Here is a 16,120-nt window from a genome sequence, read left to right as displayed (position 1 = left end):
TTGCAAACCACTGGAATTTAAAAAAGAACTATGGATGTGGCAAAAATTTAGAGACTATTTTATGCCAATAAATCTGAAGATGAGGAAAAACGGTAAAATTCTCAGAAAAGTAGAAATTACAATTGAGTCAAGAAGCAACAGGAAATATGAACAATAAATAGTTAAAAATCTTCCCACAAACAATAAAACAAGGCCAGTTTTACAAATAATTTCTAGCAAACATTGAGAATGTATTATTCTAAGAGAAAAAGAACAAAACACTCCTCAACTTAGTATTGTTTCTAATAACAGAAGATTAGAATAACCTAAAAAATATATATGTAAAATGTGGTATTAGCAGTTAAAATAAAGGAACTAGAGCTACAATCTATCAAACACAAATGAATCTCAGAAACAAGGTTAAACCAAAACCAGCAAGTTGCAGAATAATAGGCACAATATAATTTCACTCACACCAAATTTTAAATCCAGCAAAACAATTTCATATAATGTTTATGGATGTATAAATGTGTGATCAAATTATTAAAACCTAAATGATAAACACTGTATTCATAAGTTGTTTCCTCTAGGTAAGGTATCTAGTGGGAGGTGGCAGGGGAGAAGAATCTTTATCTGTAAAATTTTATTTTAAAGAAAAATCACCTAAAACAAATATGGTCTACACAGCTACACGAGTGATTTTATATTTTAAATATTTTATGGAAAAAAAACTTTAATACTAACCAGAGAAAATACAACAAAAAGTAAGAACACGAGGTAGTATTTACTGAGTGCTTACATTATGCCAGAACTGTTCTAAGTGCTTTACATATACTATATATTAATTCATGTAATACTCATGCCAACCCCATGAAGTAGGTACTATCAAGCATCCTCATTTTGAACATGGGGTATTGAGACACAGATGTTAAGTACATCATATTGCTGTTTTATAATCCTTTGAAAAACAATTTGATAATACTGATCAATAAGCATACCTGAAAACCTGTAAATCTACATCAAGATATCCATCTTAAGGAAATAACCAAAAACATACCAAAGATTTGTATACAAAAAGAAAGAAAAAGAAAAAACTCTATTGGTGATTAAAGGGAAAATGTTAAAATACCTACAATATACATAACAGTGAAATAGTTACGGAGCATCCATATGATAGATTATCAATAGCCAATAAATTTTGGAAAGAATTTTTAACATAGAATAATGTTTTTGTTAAACAAAAAAATAGAAAATTATTTATATGGTAGTTCCCAACTGTGTAAAAAAATACACCTAGAAGAAAAGACTGGAAGGAAATGCACAAAAATGTTATAATGGAGGTTACTTATGGGTGGTAAAATCACAACGGTTTTTTTTCCCCCTCACATATGAGCTTAACAAATTTTTTAGTATATATTGCTTTTATAATCAGGAAAAACTACAAAAAGAAAGAAAAGTGTCTGTCACATATAATCAATTATGCCAAACTAGCTCCATAACTCCAAACACCAAACTGTGGGCAACTTGGGAAGTAGGCACAAAAATAAAGTTTTGCTTAGCATATCATGAAATTGAAAAAGAATAGTCTGTATTACTTCTAATAATAGCTTTTACTTACGTGGTAATTGTGGTGTTTTACTATCATGTGAACGGAAGTCTTCATGAGGGACAGACTTGTCATCCTAATTGCAAAAAAGTTTATTATATGGTTAATATATAATTAAAAAGATCTGTAACATAGAAGAGAGCAGATAAAACATTTGAAGAGGTTGGAGAGTTGAAGTGATATACAGGAACTCACCATTTTCACATGCATAGGTCTATCAAACAAAAACTGCCCATTGAACATAGCTGTTGGTTCAGTCAAGGAAAGCCAGTTAGGCAACTATGAAATTATACTTGAACACAAACACATTTTTAATAATCATATTTAGCATCAGACTATCTCTAATATTTTAAAAAACATCCTTAGTATTTTACTTATTTGTATTAGTCTCTTCCGCATACTCAAAAATCTTCAGTTCTTTGCTTTATAGTTTTATTTTATAAGTATCTTTAATTCAACCACTGCAAAAAGAAAATTAACAAGGCTTCATTTAAAGCAACTGTATTAACGTACAATGAATTACATTACTGTCAACAGCATGTATACAATTAGTTGTGGTAGGAAGAGAAAGTAGAAAAAAGTTCATACCAGGCCTATACAATATGGCTAATTCAAGTTTTAAGAGTGACTTTAGTACTTGGACATAGTAAAGGTTTTATGTGCTGGAGACTAAATTCTAATACATATTTCTAAGCCAGGCAACCTTAAATTCCATAATCCCCACAAAACGGTATCAAACTTCTTCAACCTTATTAAATAATGCTAAAGTGTAAATCAGGATACAAATTGCTTGAACTGCTTCAATTGCTTGTTCAAAAGTGACTGTGCCCATTCCTCTGCTCTTGCCATCTTTGTCTTCTTTAATATCTGCCCGCTTTACAGTTCCAGCTATGCTGAACACTTCCTTTAGCTTCTTCCAACCAACTTTGAAGTCAAGCTTAATATAAAATTATATAAAGTTACACACCTATTAACTCCTCTCCCCACTTATAAATAATACAAGTCTTTTCTAAACTCTCAAAAAGATAAAGAACTATAATTCTTGTTAAACAGTATATCAATAGTATTCACGTAGAAACATCTTAAATTATTAAAGATCGGTTAAGCTACATCTACATTGTTCCTTACCCTTATTTTTTTTAATTCCCAAAACAGTCTCTCAGAGCTGCTCAATCCTGTTTTGTACATTTGAAACTTTCATATCTATTTTTACTGACAGAAATTCAGATTTTGGAAAGTATGGTTGATATCACTGACTTCCAAAAGCTTAGAACAAATGACAAACCAACTACAACATGCACATTCACAAATATCAAGTATCAAAGCTAAAGAAAGAAATCCATTTACCAATATGAACAAAAATCACATATAATGTAAGTACATAATTTCAAGAACTGCTTAAGTGTTTATAAATTCCACAGTTCCGTTTTAAAAAATCCTAAATACTTGTATTTACACTCTGATCTTATATTTATGGACTTAAATTGGGTTTGAGTTTACAATAATTACTGTTTTGCTTAGTTAAAAACAAGCAAAATGTTCTATAAACCTATGACCCATTCATCTAATTAAATAATCTCATGATTAGAACTAAATATCTGAATGGCAAATTTTTAGAGTAAAGCTTAAACTTACATTAGCAACAAAAATTGTGGAACCAAGTCTACCAGCCTGCAAATTACTGATAACCTCAGGAGGAATGTTTGGATTATTGAGAATGGAAGGTGGTAAATTCATCAATCCCGATCCCATGTCGGGTACATGTCCTCCTGGAAATGATCCTCCTGTTCGTTGCAGTGCCCTACGAGCATTTTCTCCATCAGGATCCTATAACACACAGTGAATGTTAAATGCCACCAGATACATCAGTAAGTCTATATCACTAAAATAACAACTTCAAATTCTACAGCAGCTATCCCAACTGGCTCAAATTAGTGGCCCTCTTGAAGAGTGAGCTTTTTTCTCATCCAGAGAATTCAGTCCCATAAAAACCTGTGGATAGACAAGAGATTTCAGTCTCCAGGGATGTCAATTAAATATCTCTTTCCAATCACTAAAGTCACTTAAGAACTTGAAATTAGTTTAATTTTGCCCTCATACAGGTATACAAGTATATGGCACACACACATAAATCCACATAACTCAAAGAGGAACAAAATACTTACTGTGACTCTTATTCCCACCACTATATGCCCAATGTAATGACAAATTCATACTAACTCAAAGCTTTCAACAGAAGAACAGCCTTTTATAAAACCCAGGAATACTGGGGTAGAGAGGAACTGTTATAATGTGGAAATTTCATTCCCGAACAAAATACAATTATCCACTTTCCAACCTCTTTCCATCCTCAACAATGATTATGATCTGAGATGGAAGGAGAAGGGACATAAAGAAAGGCATGAAGAATGGTACTAAACATTGCTTGGTTTTTCTTTTCTTAAGTTCGTTGACTTTTAAGAGAAATATGCTGCCTTTAAACAAAGCAAAAAAGGCAAGCTTAAACATACTTCTCACTCATCTCAGTAAGTAGAGTACAAAAAACAAACAAAAACCAAATAAACACACAGATAGACTATCATCTGCAATACCAAATGATTATGATATATGTAACCATCAACTCTACTCTGCTGGCCTCCATCTGGGAATAGTAATAAAAAGAAAGTTGGATGACTTTAATAAATTTTCTAGGAAGGCTGGAAAATAGAAGGTGAAGTGAATGTAAGAATAAAGGTATTCTGGCATCCAATGTATTCCATCACCATGAAGAAATAAAAAGAAATACAAAAGCAAAGAAATTAATGTTTTGAAGAATGCTATAAAACTCTTTTAAGTTAATAAATAAATGCTTCAGGTCTAAGGTTTCAAAATCTTGCACAAATACAAAACTTAGAATAGTGGTTACCTATGGGGGAAGGAGGAGGACATAGCAGGGAAGATGCTTCATGAACCATTACGATAGTCAGATTGTTTGTCCTTCACATCTTAACATTAATAAAACATTGTTATATTTTGATTTTTTAGGTATGATATATATATAAACATATATACACACAAAAATATAAACACACATGTAAAACATATATAAAATACAAATTATGTAAAACCACCTACTATGTAGCATGATTTTCATTCCTCTTTTCTCCTTAGATGTCAGCCTGCCAGTCACTGCCTGCTACTGCTATGAGAGGGCCTCTAATAAGTTTACAACTGCTACTAAACCTCACTTAATTAAATTTAAAAATGCAATTCTAATATCTGTTAATGAATATCGGAAATATACTTTTCCCTAGACTCGAACTAGTATTTCTCAGCACTGACCCCAGCCACCCACGTGAAAATCAGATAATTCCAAGAAAGGGACCTTTAGAGATATTAATCCGAAAAAGTTAACTGAATAAAGAACACCTCATCATTTAGCCAGGCCAAACTCAACCATTTTTCTCTTTAGGAAGTAAAAACTGGGAGTATCCTATATCAACTTGGATCACATAACTCTATTATAGGGTCTCTGAAATATTACTGAGGATCTACAATGTGTTAAAACTTAAAAGAACACAAACAATACGGGCTTGGCCTTTAGCATCCAATAAACTTTTTTTCCAGTTAAAAAAAGACACAGAATCTATAATACTTGTCTTTTTTTTTTTTTTTTTGGCCACACTGTGAGCCTCGTGGGATCTTAGTTCCCCGACTAGGAACTGAACCCCAGCCCTCGGCAGTGAAACCACAGAGTCCTAACCACTGGACTGCCAGGAAATTCCATATAACACTGGTCACTTGAAGAGGAATAGGAAACATCATAAAAAAGCAAGTCATAATTCTCAAAATAATAATTTCCCAAATGGTGGCTATTCTACAAATGTCACCCTTATGGGAAATTACTAGGGTATCAGCACATTTCTGGAAAACTGGTCCTGGCTTATGCATAAAAATTACCAAATAAATGGCTGGCACAGATTACAACAGTCTAAACTTTCTCTACCAATTTTCTACATCTCAGTCAAAATATTTAAAAAGAAAGGAAAGAATAAGCCCCTAGGCTCAAATAGAATTAGAGAAATTCTGAAGCTGACTCCAATAAAGGGATATGGGATACCTGTATTTGTTGGCAGCATGGCCTTTAATTTTAAGCTATTATCATCTCATATCCAGGAACAAGAGACCAAGGACCAGTAACACTCCCACCTTGGGCAGGAATAACAACAATCAAAATTATTATTACAGGGACTTCCCTGGTGGCACAGTGATTAAGAATCCATCTGCTAATGCAGGGGACACAGGTTTGAGCCCTGGTCCAGGAAGATCCCACATGCCGCAGAGCAACTAAGCCGGTGCGCCACAACTACTGAGCCTGTGCACTAGAGCCCGTGAGCCACAACTACTGAGCCCAAGTGCCACAACAACTGAAGCCCGTGCACATAGAGCCTGTGCTCCACAAGAGAAGCCTCTGCAATAAGAAGCCCGTGCACTGCAATGAAGAGAACCCCCCACTAGCCGCAACCAGAGAAAGCCCACGCAAAGCAACAAAAACCCAATGCAGCCAAAATAAATTAATTTTTTTAAGTTAAAAAAAATTATTATTACAGCTAACATTTATTATGTAGTTACAATATTTTCAGCACTGTGCTAAGTGCTTTATATAATTGTAACAAATATGTAACATTTATTGTTTTATATATATTAACTCTTTGAGTCCTCATAACACTATCACATAGATTCTAGTATCATACCCATTTTAGTGATAAGAAAACAGAGAAGTTAAGTAATTTGCCCTGGGTCAGATTCTCTGATGCCAGAACCTGAGTTTTTTTAATCCTCATAAATGTATCTCCATTTAATCCTCATAAAAACCCTAACTAGGTAAGTATTATCTGTATACTATTATAATTACTAAGGTTTAGACAATAACTCAACTACACAGCTAGAAAGTGATAGATCTGGGACTCAAACCAATACCATACTAAATTAAATTGTGACTGACAGTACTGCTCTATAATGATTTGCATCCATGTTGGTGGAAACTCTTCAGGGACCCAAAGTTACATCCTCTATCATTTTTTACTATAGACTTTAGCAAGGATATATACCTATGTGGTATGTGATCAACTATTCAGTAAGATCAACAATATGAACTAAAGAAAGACATGAAAATGACTTCTATTCAAGTTAATCATTTCCAAGGTAAATTACACCTAACTGTAAACAGGTTTTCATGTATCGTCCAATCATTCTTTTTGTCAACATATTTATACACTGTTTCATACAACGGGAACATCTCCACTTTAAAGGTTTCCAAGTTCCAGTTATAAATTTCACTAACCGATTTATAACTTTTATTAAATTTTAATCTGGGATAGTTTCAGGTTAATTTTATTAAAAGTGAGTATCAATTTTATTCAAATCCATAAGGTATTTGCATTATTAAGCAAACTTTAATTATCAACTAGAATATCTACAATATTTCTTAAATCTAATAACAGTCTAAAAACTGAAAATGTTTATACCAACTATAAACTTGGTATAAAAAAGTCAGCACCTTAAGTTTGTCATCTTTAAATTTCTGTGTCCTGTAATTTTTTAAAATCATACACCCCTGCTTATAATAACTTGGAACAAATCATATACACAGGATACTGCTTAAGGGCAAATAGGAAAATCATGTACAAGCAAAACTATCATCAATTATATAATGCTTTAGTAAGCATCTACTCTTTAAAAAAAATGCTGTAATCAGATAAATAACCTTACTAGATGAAAATCCAAACAAGACATGTCCTTATAATTCAAATGTTTAAATTATTCCAAATATAAGAAATCTTACCTCTTTGATATTCAAGGGTCTTCCGCTAAGATCATATTTGTTCATAGTTTCTAGTGCTTTCTTGACAAATTCTTCATCTTTGAATTCAACCACACTTAATGGGGAAAAAAATTTATAGGAAATGTTTATGTACTAAGATTTTTTTCCAATCATAAGTTTAAATTTGACTTAAGATACATAAAAAAAGAAAATTCTTACCCACAACCCTATATCCAGGTAGATTTGTCAATATATGCAAAAGAAAAAAAGTTCTGGATCAGTAGACGAAGTTAATGGCAGATTCTAACATTTAAATCATTAAAAATCAATAATACAATCATTCTTTGTCTTTTAGACCTCCAGAATATAACAGGCACGTGACCACAAATTTTCTGTAAATTTTCAGATCTATCTATTTAAGATTGTAGAATCTAGCATCTAACAAGTTTGGAGCACATTTTTACTTTTAGATGATTCTTCTTTAAAACTAAAGTAATGTCATCCCACAAATTCAATCAAAAGTAACTCAAGGAAGTAACTGAAGGCTCTCAAATACCTATCTTTACATTGTTATGAATATTTTTGAAAGATATATGGTACACAAATAATTTTTAATGTAAAATTTTCAATTTTATTAAAATCAAAATAGGAAATATTAATCTAATGTTAAAGTTCTCAAAACTGGCTGCACACAATTTAATAGCATCCAGTTGTAAGTATATTAAAAAAAGAACTATGCTAAAGAAACAAATTAGTAGAATCATTTTTTATATAATTCCTTGTCAATATTACTGTTCAAAGTGCCATTTGAATGTGATGACAAAGTTTTTATTTCTCATGCACCCAACTGGTTTTTGCTAGTATAATTAAACATTGTTAAAAAGCTTTCCATTATATTCCTCAATATATTGCTTTCTTGCTAAAATTCAAAATCTACTATCAACCAATTCCTTCTATGTCAATTTAATCATCACTGTTATTCATACCAATTGGCCAGAGCACTGCCTTTTATGTAGTCCTGCAGGCTACCAAATTAGGCTCTTCAGTGCAAGTTTCAAATGTACATTCTGAATTAACACCTTTAAGCTATAGGCCTCTCATAGAACTCTTAGGAAATATTATCAATTCAGTGATTTTTAAAATATCCTTAAAGACATCAAAACACAACAAAAAATATCCTATATTAAAATCTATTGGCTAAGAAGCATTACCTTAGAGCATTAGAAAAGTGAACGCCCTTTATGAGCATTTACAAAACCCATCCCTTCAAGGCAGCTAGTTTGGTTTGTATAAGTGTCAGACTTGCTAGTATAAAGCCTCAAATCTTTCATAATAAAGTAAAGCAAAATGAAACTTAAGTTTCCAAAAACTGGTACAAGTATTATACAAAAAGTAAACTGCTGAGGAACTTTTAAACCTCAAGCAGATGATTGCCCACAGCACTTACCCTTGATTTTCCTTCCGCATCCTTAAAGAGCTCCACGTATGTAACCTCACCAACTACATAAGACATACAAAAGGAAGATACCAAGAAACAATACATTTAAACACCAATATCTTGCTTTACTGCACACCTGTGCACAACTCTACAGAAAAGCACCTATTATTCACCAACAATCAAAACCAGACCAACATACCTCCTGTCAATGGCTATGTAAATTTAACTAATTTTCAGAAATGTACATCATCCACATTCTCTAAAAAAGCTAACAACCATATTAACCTAATTCATGCTACAGATCATATTTTGGCCAGCATGATATAGTTGGTGAACAAATGCACATATACATACAAATGGTCCCTTAGCCTATCATATTAAAAACATCAACATTAGCACTTTTCAAATAACTTTGGTCGCCTACACACAACAGCTGTTTTAAGGTGACTTTCTACCTGAATGTCTTCAATCTTGTTTGCCGTCAGTAAACTAAATTTACAAGTCATGCTTCACAGCAAGCCACACACTTTCTAAATAAAGTCAATGAATAAAACCAATCAAATAGTTGTCACCTTACAACAGATACACCAATGCAAAATTTTTTTTATTTATTAGAAGAGATCAGCCTCAAAACCAAGTAAGTAGTTTGCAGGACTGTTGAAACTCAATTTTTCAAGAGATAACAAAACTAACTTTTACAAGATCAAGTATTAAAAATATTTTTCCCCAAAATCAACCATGTATATAAAATGAAGGTTTTCAGGTTATTCTGAAAACAAAACTGCAACAGCAGTAACACAATTTTAATATAGAACTGCAGAGACAGCATCATGGCATTCATGACAATGCAAACAAAATGAATTCCACAGCCAGATTCCAGACTCCACCAAGATAATAACAAAACAGCTTTTGGAAAAAAAAATAATCAGACCTTATTATTCATACGTTAACACGCTAAATATATTGCTTACCTAATGCAATAGGCCTTTAAAAATCTATAAAAACTTCAACTAGACAAAGCAATCACTTTAACAAAATTCTTGGTGGCATGCATATGCTGGTTCGCTACTACCCCACTAAAATGGCAAAAAAAAAAAAAACTTCATTTATCCGTACTACCTTGTAATGAAATTGTGTCAAGTGAAAGAAGAGGAAAAGATTAATTTATGTGTCAAAAAAATCAATTTTTTGAGTCTGTGTGGCTAAGAGGAATAAAAACAAGTTTGCTTAGCTCCCTCTCATTCTATATGAAAATTATCCAACAATGGGTTTCTCAAAAATAGTTACCTTTTTCTCTCATTAGATCTTTAATGGCTTGCCATTTCATGTCATATGGGATGTTGCTAATAAAAACTCTGTTACGATTTGGACCCTTCTTTTCTCCAGTGCCTGAGTTCTTATCTTTTGAATAAGGATGAAATCTGTTGGCTTTCTTATTTCCTGTAGATTTTTCTTTTAATTCAGATTTCTCTTCTTTGACCGATTCATCATTCTCCCTGTGAATTAAAAATAAAACAAAAAACAGAACAACAAAAAGAAAACCTCAGCGGGGCTTCCATAATGTAAGTCTACGTTAAATAAATATTTCATATTTATCACTTCACGTCACAAAATTCTCCCCTAAGTTAGATCTCAGCAAAGCAGCTGGAGACCCAGCCTACTGGCTTTGAAATTACTCAATGTCTTTTCAAAGCAATGATTTGGGCATATTACCAAAGTTCTCATTTAACAACCCTCCTTTTATTCTGTATTAAATAGCTGCAGCATTCAAACAAACCTAGTTTTTCCCATCATACTACTTAATAAACGTTGTTAGAACCTGACAAGAGGGTAAAATGGGTGATTTTATTCCTAGAGTATATTAAAACTTCCACCTTTAATGGAGAATTAACTTTCTGGGCCTCATTCAGAACTCTACAAAAATTAATTTACAAAATGAGACCCAGAAAAAGTTTCTCTCTTAAAGGTTAATGGTTTCCTCCCAAAACTTTCCTCTTCCACTGCTTTAAGAACATAATTAAAACATAATTTTATCTATATACTCCCATACGACTCTCATAATTTTTGTCTCTTCCCAAATTGGTCAACATAGAAAAATGATAAGGTATCCTATTTTCATGCCCAATATTTTCTGTGTTTTAACCTATAAACTAGGATAGCATACTTCATAGAATCATGCCATTTTTATTAGTAGTATCACCTAAAATGGTGGGATGGGATGGAGAAGGGAAGCAGTACTTAAATGCAACATGAACCAGAATTTTATAAATCTACTTTTTTTTTTTTTTTTTTTGCGGTACGCGGGCCTCTCACTGTTGTGGCCTCTCCCGTTGTGGAGCACAGGCTCCGGACGCACAGGCCCAGCGGCCATGGCTCACGGGCCCAGCCGCTCCGCGGCATGTGGGATCTTCCCGGACCGGGGCACGAACCCGTGTCCCCTGAATCGGCAGGAGGACTCTCAACCACTGCGCCACCAGGCAAGCCCTACAAATCTACTTTTTAATGAGGTCCTAACTGGAAAAATATTTAATTTATAAGATTGCAATCACATTACAACTATATGATGCTATCCACCAAGCACCTATAACATGTTAAGTATACACTTAAAGCAAACCCTAAAGATAAAAATCTGGAGATACATTTTAAAAATGCAATTTACTTCTCAAAAGTAATTTTTTTTTTTTACAGAAGAAACAATATATTTCTTCTAAGTCACTAATTACCCTAGTGAATTTAAAACTATTTAATTAAAACTTCGATTTTAAAGCAATTTTTCACAAACATATACTAAGAAAAATCTCTGGGAATGACATCCAGGAATCTAAATCTTTTAAAGCTTTCTGGATTATTCTGACAACCAATCAGGTTTCATAATCCAGGCTCTATATTATCTTCTAAGCCAAGCGACTGTGGGAATCTATACATTGCAGTGCTCCACACACACCTCTTACTGTAGTCATTTGTTCCACAATATAGTGAAGTTTTCAGACACTGTTTTTCTGAGCAGGTAACAACGCAGCCATAAATACAGTATGTAAAACTCTACGAGAACAAAAACCGTCTGCATTGGTGTCAGCAGCATCTAGCGTGGTAACATGTGTTTGATAAATATTAATTTTTGAATGAATAGTCAATTAAGAACCCATAGATGATGCTACTGTCTGCCAGAAAAACTGCTAAAATCAAGGAAGACACATTAGGGCCAAACATGCTTTGCTACCTCTTTAGACCTTGACAGGGACACCTTCACTATCAAACATCTTCCCTCATCAGAAACAGCATGCCTGGAAGCAGTCTTCTCAACTGTCCAACTCTAGCAAGTACCTACCTGTCTGAACAGAGTGGCACTCCTATAAATGGCAGCAAGCAGTCAAAAAGCCACAGAGCACTTTTCTCTTGTTTCTGAGTACAGTGAATACAAGAACAAACCCTTCTTTTTAATCCCCCAAAGAACCTATTTACATAACAGGCTGAATTCAATGAAGGTTTTTTAAAATAAACTAAGTCTCTGTTCAGGTGAGCAGACATCTATACAGTCCCTATCCAAATACACCTTCCCCTGCCTATTTTATTCCTAGATGAAACCAACTGTGAAAACTGAACAAAGTTCTGAATCACTCGCTATGTTCTTTTATTCTTACATGGATGTTGTAAGCTTACAACAATCTAACAATTTCATTAAGAGGTAAAGTTATTATATAGGATATGTTCTTTATTACTCAAGGGATGACCAGAGGGAGAGATTTCTTCAAGCTTTCCCCAATTAGTGGCATCTTAAAGATACTGTTAAACTGCTCATCTACAATGCATAAATTAAGATTACTATGGAAGGTAGATCAGTTTAGTTGCTAGAGGTGTAGTCTGATTATTAAGAAAGTGAACTGTAATTACTCAATTTCTGAACTCATTTTAAGTCATAAATACACTATGGGAAAGACAGTAAAGATATATGTGAAAACTCATAGGAAAATGATACTACATAATATCAAAATATTGGCACTATATCCAGAATTCCATGTAATAATTCCAGAACTATTCATCTAAGCAATCTCCCTTGTAATGTACTTGAAATAAAGACTGTGATGATTCTAAGTCACAAAAACATTATCTACTCTTAAGACTAAATTATGTCTACCCGAATTAACATCAATTTCTGAAAAATCAGTATCCAACATCAAATGAGGACACACAGTTTCAATATGTGACTTAAAAAGCATAATGCTATGAGATCCAAAATCAAGCCCGGTTCCATTCTTTACTCCTAATATAATAAAAAATACTACTCTACTTCAAACACTACACCTTGCACCAATACTTAATATTTTATACAACCACTGTAATGTAACTCTGAATCTCCATATGCTCCAAGGTGTTACTTAGTCACACATGAATAATAAAGAGTTATAACAATACTGCTATTTTTCTCTCTATTCACTTAAGGAGAGCTAGTATACCATTTTGGCATAAAGAAAAAGACGAGACCTACGTAAACATCTTTAATTTCTTGTCAAAAGATGTGAACATGCCAAATAAATCCTCTGTACATGAGTTTCATGATCATATAAGTTCACTTCTGCATTTCTTAAATGTTTATTGCACCTTTTTAAATATAAGGACTTGGGAAATACAAACAGGAGTAAGACATAGCTGTCTCTGACATAGCTGCCTCCATCTTTAATTACTATGAATTAACCTCAGTAAAAATCATTTCAGTCTTGATGACAAACAGCATTCTGTCCACTTCTAAGCAACATATATTTTAAGGCAATATTTGGTAATTTTTAATCACCTCTATGAATTCTTCTCATTAAAAATATATGGTGAATCAACTCAAGGTTTATGTGTTGGGTTGTAAACTACTCCAGTTGGTGCCCAGGGTCAAAACAAAAAAAGGCTGTTAGACTGATGCAGGTAAATGTCCCTAGTTATTCAGTGTGAGTGACCCATGATAGACCATTATATGTTCTTAAGGAATAAGCAGTACAAGAAACCTCTGACAGTAAACTGGCTTCTTTACTCAACTGGGAAAAGAGGGAGAGAGATGAATTATAAGCAATATGAAAAGAATCTGCATTTGTATTTACTGGTAACATTGCTTCACCTTATGTTTTCCTCTTCCTCAATCAGAAGTGAAAGGGATTCTTTTCCCACCTCTGTCCTCTTCTGTCTAGCTAAACCCCAGTGAGACTTTAAAAGGGATTAGAGCCTTTTAGATCTAATGGAGGTTTAGATACCAGCTTTATCTGTACCAAGACTATTAAACTAATCATACCCAAGTATAGCACGACTTCTCTCCATAATTCAAGGCTGTACTTTTTGTTCAGGATGTGGCAGGCCCATATTTAGGTATAAACAAAATGCTTTTATCATTCTACTAGTTTTCATTTGTATTTATGATGCCAAATCCCTGAAAGCCCACATTTTGGCAGGCAGGGTAGAAAGTGCTTCATTCACTTTCTGGGTCTTCAGTTACTAAGTGCACCACGTTCCACCTCTATTTTGCCTGGAAGATACTGCCTATCCTATTCAAATCCAGTTGAGAGCAAGAGTACATAACAGAGCTGGGAGACCTACCTTATCTATCTGCAGTCAACCCTTAAACAGACTGGTCCAGGTCTGTTCTTACACAGGTTCTTATACAAAAGAAAAGTAAGAACATTTACCTTTCCTATTTTTGTGTGAACCTTATGTTCACTTTCACTTTCTACTAAATTTAGTGTTTTCACTAAATTATTAACATACTTTCAACTTCAGGTTTAAAGAGCTGGGCATGTGCAAATCAAATGCCTGACTTCATATTCCCCCTATATAACAAGAACAAAGGGGAGCACAGCATTATTATGGATTCGAATCGACTACATTCTTTATCGGTACCGATGACAGCTGCAATCTTAAAAGTAGTGGGGTTTTTTCAACTAAAAAAGATCTTATTTTACCATTTTACCAAAATTAATATCCTACCATCCCGCACTGAGTTTTTTTTTTTTAAATAGCCTGCGTGGCTGACAAACAGGGGGAGGGAGTTGAGGGGGGGCGGAGCAAGGCACCACGCACAGTTCCCTTTTTAAAGTACCTCTTACCAATTCAAGGGTAACAATGGATTCAGTCTCACAGCATATTACTAAACTTCCTCTTGCTATATATCAGTTAAGAAATGAATACATACTTTAGAAAACAACAGTGAACTTATAAAGCTCAGAATGAGGACGGGGAGATGGGGGGATATTCCTTTTACAAACGTCTTCGGTGGTTAAGAGAAAATGTCCGATGATGTCATCCCTAGTTACTCCCTAGTGATGAACACTAACTACTGGCCTTTAAAAGGGGGACCATTTTTCTGCAAACTGTGGCGGCCGCCGACCTCTGCTGAAAGGTTTTCCAGCCGAAGTCAGGGAAGAAGGGGTGACTCACGGTCTTGGGCCAGAAGTAGGGGAGGGGCGCCAGACCCCAGGCCCACACCCGGGATCCCCCGCTTCGGGGCGGACGGGGAGGGCCGGCTGCACCTGCACCTCCCGCCGCCCACGGCCCAAGGCTCAGCCCTGCGTGGGGCCCCCCGGTCGACTTCCCGCCCCCCCCCCACCTCGTCCCAGTCCCCGGAGGAAAAGACAATACATTTTAACGCCATTGGAGCTGCTGCTGTGCTGCGGCGGCTGCTTCTCCTGCTCGGGCGGGTGAGGTTCTCGCCGGGGCTCGCCCGGCGGCTCCGCGGGCTGCCGATGCGGGCTGTCGTCGCTAGCTGCCCTAAGCACCTCAGGCTTGTCGGCGTCGGCCATCCCGCCGCCACGGCCTCCGCCTGCGCCGCCTGCGTTGAGGGGCTCCGAGCGCCACAATGGCGGCGGCTGGGAAAGCGGTAACGGATCCCGATTTGAAAAGGCCCCGAGCGCTCAGTTGCCCGGATCTCGCGAGAACCGGTCGGGGCTTGGAGACTGGGAGATGGTGTGAGCTGATGGGGGGGAGGGGAAGGGAGGGGAAGGGAGGGGAGGGGAGGGGAGGGGAGGGGTGGGGAGGGGAGGGGAGGGGTGGGGAGGGGAGGGGAGGGGAGGGGAGGGGAGGGGAGGGGAGGGGAGGGGTGGGGAGGGGAGGGGAGGGGTGGGGAGGGGAGGGGAGGGGAGGGGTGGGGAGGGGAGGGGAGGGGAGGGGTGGGGAGGGGAGGGAGGGGAGGGGAGGGGAGGGGTGGGGAGGGGAGGGGAGGGGAGGGGTGGGGAGGGGAGGGGTGGGGAGGGGAGGGGAGGGGAGGGGTGGGGAGGGGAGGGGTGGGGAGGGGAGGGGAGGGGAGGGGTGGGGAGGGGAGGGG

The 16,120-nt window shown here is 36.0% G+C and overlaps 1 protein-coding gene across 2 annotated transcripts in view; it reads right to left on the bottom strand.

The window, feature by feature from the left end:
* MYEF2 (myelin expression factor 2) overlaps nt 1-15,665 on the bottom strand; it is a 32,336-nt gene extending 16,671 nt beyond the window's left edge. For both annotated transcript variants that reach the window (XM_004266753.4, XM_004266751.4), the window contains exons 1-9: nt 15,439-15,665; nt 10,114-10,322; nt 8,836-8,888; nt 7,608-7,615; nt 7,410-7,503; nt 3,221-3,412; nt 2,369-2,522; nt 1,781-1,830; nt 1,598-1,661 (exon numbers count right to left, since the gene is read on the bottom strand). In XM_004266753.4, coding sequence (XP_004266801.1) covers nt 1,598-1,661; nt 1,781-1,830; nt 2,369-2,522; nt 3,221-3,412; nt 7,410-7,503; nt 7,608-7,615; nt 8,836-8,888; nt 10,114-10,322; nt 15,439-15,599 — 985 coding nt within the window. In that variant the 5' untranslated portion in view covers nt 15,600-15,665. The remainder of the gene's footprint in view (nt 1-1,597; nt 1,662-1,780; nt 1,831-2,368; nt 2,523-3,220; nt 3,413-7,409; nt 7,504-7,607; nt 7,616-8,835; nt 8,889-10,113; nt 10,323-15,438) is intronic.
* Between the last annotated feature and the right edge of the window lie 455 nt (nt 15,666-16,120).

Source organism: Orcinus orca, chromosome 2 (assembly GCF_937001465.1).
Source record: "Orcinus orca chromosome 2, mOrcOrc1.1, whole genome shotgun sequence".
Classification (NCBI taxonomy): domain Eukaryota; kingdom Metazoa; phylum Chordata; class Mammalia; order Artiodactyla; family Delphinidae; genus Orcinus; species Orcinus orca.
Note: the sequence above shows the minus strand (reverse complement) of the source record. Positions and strands in the feature narration are given on the sequence as shown.